At 31.8% G+C, this 13902-nt stretch overlaps 1 protein-coding gene across 2 annotated transcripts in view; it reads left to right on the top strand.

Annotated features, from left to right (window-relative positions):
- LOC108907535 (mitogen-activated protein kinase-binding protein 1) overlaps positions 1-13902 on the top strand; it is a 101636-nt gene that overhangs the window by 68475 nt on the left and 19259 nt on the right. Inside the window, exons 1-3 of one of the 2 annotated variants that reach the window (XM_018711306.1) lie at positions 3305-3374; positions 12759-12874; positions 13538-13884. In XM_018711306.1, coding sequence (XP_018566822.1) covers positions 3364-3374; positions 12759-12874; positions 13538-13884 — 474 coding nt within the window. In that variant the 5' untranslated portion in view covers positions 3305-3363. Of the gene's footprint in view, positions 1-3304; positions 3375-12758; positions 12875-13537; positions 13885-13902 lie in introns of those variants that run through there. The other variant, XM_018711269.2, reaches the window with a different exon arrangement.

The raw sequence follows: 13902 nt of genomic DNA, 5'->3' as shown, positions 1-13902 counted from the left end.
AAACTGATTTCGATCCGTGTCACTTTCTTATGCTATACGTTGTATGTACGAGGTTGATGTTCGCGCTCAACGAAGGCAATGTTTTTTTAGAATGCGGTCACCGCACAACTATTATGTTTATTTCTGCGTATTAAACAAACAAACAATAAATTTTCAATATAGAATTATACCTAAGTTATAAAATTTATATAAAATTAAAAATAATTTTAAATGCACAACCAAACGGAAATTTTAGGTGAAGCGGTGCGTCACCTGGCGAGCCGCCACTGCTCCTGAGAGATTTGATGTAGGATTTAGGCATTTTATTTGAGCCTGACCTGATATTAGGACTTTATTATACGGAAATGCGAAATGGGAAGAATTTAAGGATTTTGCTACCCTTCGTCTACTGCACATTACATTCTTCAAATCTAAACCCGACTTAAATATAAATACTACAAATTTCTGAATTAGAAAAGGTTCAGAAGAGATTCTTTAAATTTGCAGCATTTATGATTTCTGTTCTGCTAGAGGAACACATTGTTTCATTCAGTTTTATTTCCAAACGTCATGTGCATTCCATATTATTTCTTCAAAATAATTAATAAAATTAATAAATATGTGTATTTGACATAATAGGATACATGAACACAAAACATAAAATGACACTGGAAATATTAATTTTATTTGGTGTTAATCCAGAAATGACATTGTGTACCTTTTTAAAATAATCAAATGACAGATTTTACACAAGCTGTACAATTTTGAAAAAGATGTTTTGTAATGATGAACTCATTGTTGCAGCAGTAGAAATTTGTCAAAAAGCTAAAAAAGAAAACGTATATACGCAATGTGATCTAGAACTTTATTTAAAAATGTATCAAACCTTCTCTATTATCAAATTTGAGAGTAGAAGCCCAAAGTTGCTATAAATATTTTAGAAGAATATATCCATCAGACTTTGAACATCTTACAAATTTGATTTTATCAAACTGTCGGGGAGGATTACAATTTTAGAAAAAATATTTCAGTTATCAAAAAACTTATACGCGGAAGCGCAAATGGCTCCATCTGTCATGCTGACTCCCAATTGTGCCATTCAAATGGCTACAGTAGGAAGCGACCTGCCATATTGCAGGTACTTGTTGCACGACTGCCACCCACACAGGGAGAAGACAATGTTTTAATTGTTAGTGTTGCGAGAAACAACTACTCCGAGGGCTATATGCCCCTACCGGCATTGAATTATACTCGCAAAAAGTCCGAAACCGGTCTGTGCCTGGTGGGTTAAACTGACGAACGACCCTAGCTGTTGCACTAGGTGTTGCGAGTATAATTTAATGCCGGTAGGAGCATATAGCCCTCGGAGTAGTTGTTTCTCGCAACACTGACAAATAAAATAAAAAACTTACTTTTACTTTTATTATTGTTCACAAATAGCTACTATAAGAAGGGAATTGTGCTATATCAAATTCGAAGTCGATATCTTTATTGGTGTCTTAATGGCAATACGTCTCAAAAACACTATTCTTTATTTTTAAATCTGTAGTTCAGCAATTCTCACAAAAACTGAGTCATTTCTACAGACTCCCGATGAAACATTTGTATAAACAAATTAATTTTACGATAGTATTAATTGTGTACTTACGTATTGGTTATTTTTTACGATTTTATTTAAGTAAATAAAATCGTTTTACGTTTACGTTTTAATGTTTTTTGTCCATTTGCGACGTTGAATTAAATGAAATTTGAATAATGCAACACAAAGCTTGGGAAACAAAATTAATTGCTTTATTAAAATGCGAAACAAAATTTTTCCATTCGTTTAATAATTCCAGTAAAATGAAGACACCATTATTGAAAAAGTTTTTCCTGTCTATTTTTTTTCATACGCAGTCTAACACAACGTTACAAAATTAACGTTTTGCTTGTCCAAATTTAAGAAAGCTGTCTTATATCATGTGTCCCAAAATTAAGACAGTGCAGTATTTCATATAAAAATTGATTATGTCATTGGATAAAGAGCATAAAAAGTCGTCATGAGAAAGTGTTCTTCTTTTTTCAATATGACCTTAAACAAGGCTAAAATGAAACAAAACGGATTTCCAAAATTTAGGTTTTTTTTCAAATATTTCGAAAACTAATCATGTTAGCCTTGATTTTTTAGAGGCATAATGTTGGTCTCCTGATTATGCAACTTTGCCCCCATTTAAGTTACTTCGTATCTCTTACCGTTTCCGAGATCCCTCTACTGAGAAGCGAATTTGTAACAGCCTGTATAATTTGATATAATTTTCCTTTCTTTTCGACATAAATAAAATAATGGTGCTACAAATAATTTACCTTACATAACAAATGCTACACATAATTTGTTATGTAAGCATAATAAGTGATTAGGCATTTTAGAATTTTTAAAATGTCTTGAACGGTTGCTCAACTTACGTCACCAACCACATTATTTGCGTTTACGCCCCCACGGTCCGTGGTCGCAAATTTTTGCCCCATTGCTGCACGCACGCTCCTTCCATTAACCGTACACGAGTAACCAGATCCTTCAGCGGCTTTTGAAACGCTACCAAGTAGAGCGCGACAATTTGACACATACAAAAATCTAATTTAATATCGCTCCGCGAAAATTACCGACGTGGTATATCACGATCTGCGGTATAAATATTAAAATATTACAAGTATACCGTCTTGGTTTTCGTGTTTGTGCGGTTCGAATTACCGTACCCTCGCCTACTTAGTTTTTAAAAAGTGCAGTGAAATCAGAAAATAGCCCAGGTATTAGAATATGACGCATACTTCAGGCGAATAAGGCAAAGAGCGGTTTCCACAAAGGTCGCAGATTATACACGTTGTTACAAGGAGCCTCGGACTCGTTGTTTTGCATTTCGCGACCGTATTCAAATGTTATTAATTACGGAGATATCCAGGTTATTTCTAAAAGAACCTTACAGCGCCGTTTGAAGATTATCTCGTATGCACGAAATAACTACTTCAAGGAGGACGTAAATTGGATAGGAACGACATTCCACTGCTTAGCGTAGCGTCGTCTGCAGAGGTTTAATGAAAATTTAAAGTGTTGTGAACGAAAACAGACAATTTGCGACCCGTATTTCAATTATTCGTCTTGAGTGTGTGTGTATTACAGGATTACTTATAATGGGAGAAGAAAAAAATGTTTTATAACTTTTAGATTAATCCATATCTAGGTACATACTTTTGTCCGTAATTATACAAAAGTATACTTGTATAAAATCATTTATACAAGTAGTTGCCGATGCTTGAGGACATCTAGCCAACCATCTCTGTGAAGCAGATGCTGAACGGAAATCGAAATTTTTAACTGTGTTTCGAATTCGACCGTCGAAGCTGTCCACAATGTTGAAAAGGTTAGAAATGTTACGATATTTGAGCTGGGACACACACGAGTTGTCTTACATAAATTTAGAATAACAGTCATAAATCGCCCGAACAGCAATCCCCAAGAATTCGCGGAGCCACCCCGACATGTGATCAAACGTCGACTCTGAATCTTGCAATTCTGTTAACACGACTCGAAATTAATTATATCCGTTGTAGTCCAGTCGGTATCTGTTACGGGATGGATGTTTTATGTAATAACGCTCTTTTTTGTTGGGAATAATATGGGAAATATTATGTAGAATAATAATTGCGATATGCGCCCCCTGAAAAATTACATAATTGTTAGCGCAAGAAAATATAAAAATAAAAATTAAAGAAGGCGCATGTTTCTCCCTTCTTTCATGTATAACTCGGAGAATATTGACATTAGAGAAAATAGTCGTTTTGAGATTCTCTTCAGAATAATAGTAGTCCGGAATTTTTATGCGATTTATTGAATTGAAAGATTTTTTTGTATCGACATTGTAAAATTCGAATAGATCTTGCTTTCCTCTATCGATTAAAAAAAATAATCTATTTATCTGTTGTAGAAGCTGAGAAAAAATCGATTGAAATTGCGCGAGTGAATTATGTTGCTCCGCTCCTTACTCTTTGACTTTCAGCTCGATTCCTGTGAAATGTATCGATCTTTTTTGCATCAGCAGTTAAAATACATTTCCGATTTAAACAAATTTTCATAGTGATAAAGTTGATCCTATAATTACATTTAAAGAATATGCAAATACGGTAGCTCCAGCTCTAAATGTGTATTAGTATTTTTTCGAAGATATTTTGAAAAAATTCTAATTGTTGCTAAAGAGGATAAAATAGAAAATTTTTAAATGGTGATTAATAGTTGAGACTCCAAAGAGTACCTACATATAAAAATTATGAGCTCAAAATAATCATTTGTTTTACCGTGAGAGAGAATTGAAAAATAAGTGTAATTATGTGTTTTCTTAAATAACACATTAATTGTACGAAATCTCGATGAAAAAATTTCTGCAATACTACCATATCCTGAAATACTCAGAACCATACTTTTTATATAGCTGCTCTAAAGTTAAGGTCCAAAATTCATGAAAAAACAATATTTTTCACGAATTTTTTTCATTCTATAGGTACTGTATTGCAGCAACAATAATCCACATAAAAATTTCGGACCACTTTTATTTTGAAGAGAATCTCAACATTTTTCCTTTGACTATTTTCTCTTATGTTCTCCGAGTTATACATGAAAAAAAAAAAAGAGAAAAATGCGCCTTTTTCAATTTTTTATTCACATTTTCTTGCGTTAACAACCTTTGGTTGTGTTTACTTATTTCTGCATCAGACATTTGCTTAAAAATGTGAAAAGTGTATGTAGACTGGACTTAGTTTAAAATTTCCTGTATAAATGATATAAAACCACTGATCTCTATAATGAGAATAATGTATGAATAGTGGTCAGTTATACTATTGAAAAATTTTTTCATCCCTCAAGGGCGAAATTGTTGAGTCAATATACTAAACATCCATTTAAATATACCAACACCTGTATTATAATTTGTTTCACTTTTGGAGGTTCTATGAAAAAAATTGACGGTGTTGACAGCTTCTAAAAAAAAGAGTAATAATAAACTTAACCTTGCCATTGTGACTTATTTTTTTACTCTTCTGCTTGCCAACATCTTAATCATATTTTTGCATTTATTAAGAATAGTTCCCACATCGCAAAGAAGTTTTTATTTTTGTGTTCCTAATCTAAAAACATGAATGCAAATTTATTGCAATCGATGGTTACTGCTCTTGGAATATATAATTTCCATTAACGAATGCTGCTTTAAATGTAAAGATGGGAGGAAACTGAATGAAGACCTTGATTACTTTATCTATTTTTCAGAGTTTAGTTTGTATTGGTATCACGTTTCAGAGAGAGAAGAATGCATGAAACGGGCATAAAAGCGTCGACATAAATCGTCAAGTAATTTCTTGGACCATGAAATATTTTTAGATGGTTGCCAACTGATGGTAGTTTGTTGGGCAAAAGTTATTAGTTGCTATTTACAGATTCTTAGGAAATTTCGGCGGAAAAAAAAAATATAGGCCTGCTTAATAGAATAATTACAGTAAATAAAAGTCGAATTTATCTTTTTACAGTACAACTGTTTCAAAAATATCAGTAAATACACTTCTTCAATAATTTATTGTGCAGTAAAAGTGTGTGAAATATGTCATTCACCTTAAATTTAAACTCATTGAACAAACTTGAAAATCAGGTTCAAATCAAATGGTTGCAAATAACGATTATAATTTTCCATGTGTACATATATCTAACACTCTCTCTCTCTCTCTATTTTTTTTTGAAAGATATATTGAGAATATCATTCAGAATGACGACAAAAAAATATCATGAGAGTTTGAGCCCTTAATATTAGTTTTAAGAGGTCTTTCATCGCTAGTTTCGATTTTTTATTCCTGATCCCATTTTTGCGTCAAAACTGCCAAGAAATCGAGATAAAAAAATGTATCTATATATTTTTGAAGGAAATTGAATGCCCTACAAAAAAGGTCTGATTGAAAATTTTCTGCAGACGAGCTGTTTCCATGTATTGAAACCTTGAAAATTTATGTCTTTTCGATTTGACTTTTTAACTTTGGAATTTTGTAAATAACGAACAAATTAATATCTGAAAAAGAACAATACAGATTTTCAAAGGAAATTTAATGCTCTACAAAAGAGGCCTCTTAACATTTTTGCATAAATTTACTCCTTCAAAAGTTATTCACAATTGAAGTTGAAGTAAAAATTAAATTTTTGTTTTTTCGTTTTGGACCCAATTTTTTTCACTCACAATCAATGGAACAAATTGATATTATACATCATCGACAATTATTCTATCAATATAATCACCAAAAATATCTAAAATTCATAATATATTCAAATTTATTCTCGCTCAATAGCTATTTTTTCTACAAGAATGTAGTTTTACTACTACTGTCTCAATAATTTTAAAAATAACAATTATGTAGTTTTACTATTGAAAATTATTTATATTTATTACAATATTGTATACATTTATGTGAAAGAAAAATAGACGTTGCGGTTATTAAGGAGAAGGGGGAGTGTTTTCACTCTTCGTAGCGCTTAATAAGTTGAGGAAAAGCGAAACAAATAGAGGGGTAAGGGAGGAAAGTTGATAGACGCAAATTCGTATATATTAATTAATATAATATTATAAATAAATAATCTTCAGTAGTAAAACTACATGATTGTTATTTTTTAAATTATTTTGAAACAGAAAAACTACGTTCTTGTAGAAAAAATAGCTATTGAGCGAGAATGAATTTGAATATATTATGAATTTTGGATATTTTGGTGATTATATGATAGAATAATAATTATCGATGATGTATAATATCAATTTGTTCCATTGAGTTAAAAAAATTGGGTCCAAAACGAAACAAACAAAAATTTAATTTTTACTTCAACTTCAATCGTGAATAACTTGAAGGAGTAAATTTATGCAAAAATGTTAAGAGACCTTTTTTATAGAGCATTAAATTTCCTTTGAAAATCTGTATTGTTTTTTTTTTCAGATATTAATTGGTTCATTTCCAAAATTCCAAAGTTAAAAAGTCAAATCGAAACAACATATTAATTTTCAAGGCTTGATTACATGGAAACGGCTGGTCTGCCGAAAATTTTCAATCAGACCTTTTTTGTAGGGCATTCAATTTCCTTCAAAAATTTAAGTAGATCAATTTTTTTAGCTCGATGGTTTGGCAGTTTTGACGCAAAAATGGGATCAGGAATAAAAAATCGAAACTAGCGATGATAGACCTCTTAAAACTAATATTAAGGGCTCAAACTCTCACGATATTTTTTTTCGTCTTTCTGTATGATATTCTCGATATATCTTTCAAAAAAAATAGTCGATTTCTTTGGCCCGGTCTACTAAACATACTAATTTTACATAAAACCCCCATACGCTATCTCCGAACAATTTTAAAATATCAAAAGATTTATTTTGTCCCGTAGCTACCAATCTGTCCATCAAACGTTCCAGTAAAATATCGTAGGGTATTATTATTCATCAACAACAAATTATAGAGAATTTCACCCGAGTATTTTGCAGCGTTAACTAATCTGCACCATTTAATCGGTTTTACACCCTGGCCCCTCAACCCTCCTGGCACCAACAGAGAGAGCCATGGTTTATTTTTCATTAACGATGCACCGTCCGTTGCACTGCGCCTCGCTTCGAAACGGGCACTAGGTCAATTAACAATTTCCTTCAGGTAACTGGCAACTCTAATGGCTCGTTAGAGTGATTACCAGTATACAGTGTAGGAAAGTACCGATGGTCTATCTGGAGTTACGTGAGAGCGATAAAGTAAGCCATAGAAATCCATGTGATAGACAAGGATGGCTATAATGAAGGCGTCTAATAGTCAACGCCCATTTCGCCCTTCCACAAATAAGAAGTGGATCTTATTTGTGGAAGGGCGAAACGGCAGGTGACTAAGAGACGCCTTCATTATAGCCATCCTTCTCTAACGCATGGATTTCTATGGCTTACTTTATCGCTCTCACGTAACTTCAGATAGACCATCGGTACTTTCCTACCCTGTATATGATAACACTGCGCAATTTCCATTGATTAAAAAAGTGCGAGAATACCGTAAACAGCAGGATATGGATTGTTTGTTACCTTTGTAGTTGTATTAATATACAGAAGCTTTCATAAATGATTACAAGCCTCATGGCCGTCGAGCTTAGACAACCAGCATTGCACGTTTGGTACTGTCAACTAAAAATCCCTAAGACTTCGTGTCATCAATATTAAGGGTTCGTTTACAATGAACAGCGACAAACTATTGCGCCTACGCTCAAGATAACGCGATCGACGATAGGTTAAATAAAATGAAACAGAACGTTGTGCTTTAGTGTAATCTTGATCTTATTGCTTTAATTTTATCGAAATTTAATTGCTAACGCGAAGGAAATTATATTCCTGTTCCAAAATCACGTGATTTGTAATGATTTATGAAGGCTCTATACTAGCAGAGAATTTTTTTAAGCTTAGACAAGCTATCGACTTTAAATGACGAATAATGGTTTCTGATAAACCAGTGGTAATAAACATTTTTATATAGTAATGACGTCACATACGCCAAATAATAGGCAACCCATAGTGCTAATTGTCATGAAGAATTTCTCTATATTTTTATTAGATCGAAAAATTTTCTACTTTGTCATGATCTTAAATATAGCGATATTCTGGCAATGTTAAAAATATTTAAGAAAATTCAAACCCCAAGTGACAAACAAAAAGAACTATAGAATTTATATATTTACGTAAATTTATAGAATATTGACTTTTATAGTAATTAATAAATTAAAATTATGTAAATGTTATTGGGCATGCGCATTAAAGATAATTTCATGTAAGCGAAGTAGCCTGGCAACAGGAAGGACAGAAGAAAAGTTTTGTTAAGGTTAAGAATACGTCTATAATAAACCAATTGATGAAATATACACTCAATAAACCGACTGACACAAGTACAGCACCAAGAAAAACAATAAAAATACTTAGTAGAACTAGAAAATGCCAAAAGAAGAAAAAATACGCTAATGGTGACAGCGATGTCATCAACAAGATCTCACCTGCGTATAAGGCTATTCTTTACGAGCATGCGCATTAGGAACAACACGGCTAATGTTCAATTTTTACTTTATTTTTAGGAACATTATTTTATATTGTTTTTTGTAAGTTTTAAGCATACTTCTTCTATATCCTTGTAAAAATAAATTCATTTGAAGTTGTTCATTTCTATAGTGTCTATGTAAATAGTACACAAGGGTCACATTCGGTCTACAGTGGCTTCGGTCTGTACAATTTCAGCTATGACAAATATGTGACGTTACACTAAAAAAGTCTATAACCATCGAAAAACTTTAAATCTATAGGTTTGTTTCAACAAGTGTTGGGGATTGGCTCCGAACCGTTCGAAATTCAATTGTATGAAGATCGACTTGATATATTTTTTCATTCAATTGATTTTATTAAGAAATTATTTGCTTAATTTGATCTGTATTTTTGCATTTATCTATTTTAATGTTTATTTAGTATATTTCCTATCATGTTTTGTTATTGGTTAGTTTATTTATTGGATTTTTGTTCCTACTCTAATTACTGTCTGTTGTATTTGTTTATATTAAATTTATATTTTAAATTGTGTGTACGACCTTGTCCTGTAACTGGGATCTGTTCCGTTGGACATTGTACTTTAAATAAATAAATAAATAAATAAATAAATGTTTGGCCAGCTAAGTTCTAAATGTGTCTTCAGTGAATATATAGCAAGAATTAGTTGGATGCACATTCGAACTGTTCGGAATCAATTCCTGACTCGAGTTGGAACAGACCTTATAAAAATGTTACTGTTTTTTTTCTTATTCATCCTCGCATTTGTCATTTGCAAAGAGATGACACAAATTCAGAGGCCAATAAAACTTCGGAAAGTAATACAATGTTTTCCTAACCTATTGTATTCTGTTTTGGGGTTCAATAATTATTTTATATAATTTTTTTTATAAAATACATTTGAAGTGTGGTACGTAAGTAAACAAGTTTTTCATTAATGGACAATTTGAATTTTGTACACTAATATTTGTTTCCTACAAATAGAAATAAAAGTTATTTTCGGTTAAAATTTTGTAAATAAATTTTCCAAATAACATGTTAAAGCATTAGTTTTATTCTATACTTCTCAATGAATGGGAAACATGACACAAGATAAAAATACTTATGAAAATTAAATGTATATATTAGCTTTCACTTTACTATATGTATAAATAATTCAATAGTTACGTGTGAATTAAAACTTCTTCTATAAAAAAACATGTCCTCTTAAATTTATTATCCGTGCCTTAAGCTCTTGATACAAAAAATAAATATCCATTAGTTCCACAAATTTTGTTTCAAGATGTTTTTTTTTACCTATTACATTACCACAATCAATAGTCTTTTAAGCTAATGACTGAATAAATATTGAATTATTAAAAGCAGTGCCTTTGTAATTAATTCAAGGCATACCGAAAAACACTTTAAGGCAACGGATGGAAATTAGTGATTTGTAAATCGATCATTTTTTCGTTACCGTCGTGGGCAGCGCTGCCTTTTATGAAAGAAAATTACTAAACGATTTCGAAAAGGCCGCCGTCACCTGTATTGTTTATAAATTGAAAATAAATTAGCATAATTTTAAGTGGGATTGTTCATTTACTTCTTTGTACTCTTTCCATATCCCGTGGGCTGAGTTTGTAAAGAGAAGTAATATTCTTACCTCATGATGACTTGCTGTAAATTTAAATAAACCTACATCAGTCGTACCGTTTTTTTGTGTCAAATACGTTTTCAAATAAGATCAGTAAACTAAGGAAAAATGTCCGTACATGATTTTTGTTGCTTATTGAGGTCTGGTATCAACCCACTTAAATTTAGTACAAGAAGCTTTTTTTCAAATTTGTTTTTGGATCTAATGGGTACAAAGCCTTTATAAATCATTACAAGCAATGGGTCCAGTAATTTTGTCTGGAACAGTGATTTTATTTCCTTTAATTTGGCAACAAAATTTTGGTAAAATTAAAAACTGTTAAATCAGTGAAATTCAAATTCATTCATCAGTGGTGAAAAAATATTTAAAACTTCAGTAACTGTTTTCTTTCGGTTGCCGTTTTCGGATCTAAACGCGTTATGATCCCAAAATCACGTTCGTAGTTGTTTTCTTGTTTCCGGATCATGTCAGATTAATGATCAAGATCGGTGATCCCCTTTCCCCTATGAATTAAACTTTGTGATTCGAACTTTTGATCACGATCACATATTTAATATAACCTTAAAATTGTGATGGTTTCTTTTTTCTCTAAGAAGGCAGTTATTATTTTTATTTTAATTGTGCACAGAAGAATAGGTATACCTAATCGATATTTAAAATCAAATCAAATGTCAACAGTAAACAAATTCTTGTTCTCTTCGAAATTGGATCCATGAATCTAGTTCGTGTTTGTTTGGTCTTGATTCAGTGATCATGATTCAAAACTGAGATCAAAAGAAAACGGTTAACATCTGCAATAAAATTTAATTACTTTTACTGCTATAAGTTACTTTTATCAAAAGTTGCAATTATATAACCAAAAAATACTGTATGTACCTACAAACATATACTTAATAGTCAAACATGCAGATGATTTACTCTAAAATTTTTGACATTTACTTTGTATCGCCGTGTATATAGGATAGAAGTATAGAATTTGCAGGTTCTTCAATGTAAATTGGTTTTTCATGAAATGGCTAGGTTAACTGTTAACTCTTTGAATTCCATTATTATATTTGTCACACAAAAAGGTATTAAAGAATCTGAGACTTCTATCAGTTGATTCGCGAATATCGCGAATGCAGCTAAGAGCTCGCCCTCTGGCGGTGACAAGTGATACTAGCGAAACAAGGTAAATATTTCTTCTGTGTGTGACATTTCGTTTTGTATTTTATTTAAAACTGAATTTAGTGTTCGTTTTTTGAACACTGTTATTTTAAGAAAATAGTGTGAGGAAAATTTCAGCAATTATGGATAGAAAGAAGAAACTGTCAAACTATTATTGTTCAGTTCAAGGTTGCTCTTCATGGTCCAAGAAAAATCCAGAATTAAGTTTTCATCAAACCATTGAAGAAATTTTCGAAATATTATTGCCGATAGATAATACTCCCTGAATTTCATGAGGGTTGTTAGTAAGTAAGGGCACTAGTCTGCAGACATAATATAAATTTCTAAATTTAAATTAACTTTGCTCAATTTTCCCATATAGTACTACATGATCAGCCTTAAAAACTGCCTCTCCTTCTAAAATACAACGAGAGTTTTCGTTGGCATGTATGTAAATAGGAAATGTATTCCACAACGGATAAGTTCATAGTTATAACTTAATAAAATGTACATTACATTGTAATGCTAGAGACAAATAAAGTAGACATAAATACTTGCCTTAAAATTTATTTATGAAATATTTGAAACCTATAAAATAACACAAAAGTGAAATAACCGCAGTTTGATAACAAAATTACTAATAATAATGGCAAATAAGACAAATGTTGTTCAAATGAATGTGTAAACGCGAACGGCAATGTCAAAATTACCTTGTTTCGGAGCTTACTGCTTTCGCCGCTTGGTGCGCTTGCATCTTAAAAATTATCGCGGATAATTCTTTTTTCCAAATAAGGTTTTTTGACAGAATTTTTTTCAAAATTTCAATCTAGATTAATGATCTAATACGTAAATCTATATTTTTTAATAAATTAAATAAATAATTATCAAATATTTTTTTACAGGTGTACAGTAGTTCTTTTTAACACCAGGACTGAACAACAGAGTCATATAATCAACACTAGCCGAAAGACCATCACATCACTAGCGTTTTCATCATGTGGACGATATATCGTAACAGGTATCGAATTATTTAAAGTGATTAGATATCTTTTTTTATTTATTTAAAGGTATTAAGCTAATTCAAATAAATTTATTATTAAATGAAGTCAAACTGTTTTCTTCGATATCAAAAATCTAAACGTGTAAAAAATCATAGGTAAGATTCTTAGAATAATATTACTGGAAACAACTTTTCTGGGGCTACAAGCCCAAATCGGTATGATTATGCCCTCACTGTCGAACAAAAGTCAAATTTTTGGTTGAAAACATCCAAATTTTGTCCAAATATATAATTTTCGTAGTATTTTGAGCGCTGAACACAATGCCATTAGTAAAATTTATCCATGACCTCGATATTTCTCAGAAAACCCACTATTTGGGTGAAAACTGGCCTAAATATAGATCAAAATTGATTTTTTCCCAAATTTTGAGGCATGTAGTTCACAAGTTGTTGTTTTCCACAATATCATCAGTTAAGAACCTTGTCTATAAGGTTAGATGTTTTCAGCATGTCTAGATTTTTAATATCAAAGAATATGCACTTCATTTTATAAGATTTCTAGGAAATTTTTTTAAATACAATACTATATTTGACATGTTTTTACCAAAAACTATTAAATATTACTTAAGCAATAATGTAAATCATAGGAACTGATGTAAATAGATGTTTTTTGTTTTTTAGGCGAGTGTGGACACCAACCGGCAGTCAGGGTATGGGATTTGCAATCGGATCCGCAGTCGGGCCACCCGGGCCTGGCACCGCAACCGCAGCAAGTCGCGGAATTCCTGGGTCATAAATTTGGAGTCAACTGTGTGGCATTTTCTCCTACGAGTAAGTACGTGGTTAGCGTAGGTACGCAACACGATATGATAGTCAACGTTTGGGACTGGAAGAGCAACATCAAGATAGCCAGCAACAAAGTAAGCACGAAGGTTAAGTCCATAGCTTTCGCAGAAAACGGGAGCTACTTTGTTACCGTCGGGAACAGGCATGTCAAGTTTTGGTATTTGGAACACGGAAAAGCTAAGGTAAGAGCGAATTATTGT

The sequence above is a fragment of the Anoplophora glabripennis genome, unplaced genomic scaffold, assembly GCF_000390285.2.
Source record: "Anoplophora glabripennis isolate ALB-LARVAE unplaced genomic scaffold, Agla_2.0 scaffold20, whole genome shotgun sequence".
Taxonomy (NCBI): Eukaryota; Metazoa; Arthropoda; class Insecta; order Coleoptera; family Cerambycidae; genus Anoplophora; species Anoplophora glabripennis.
The sequence above is the reverse complement of the archived record's forward strand: the minus strand, read 5'-3'. Positions and strand labels throughout refer to the sequence as shown.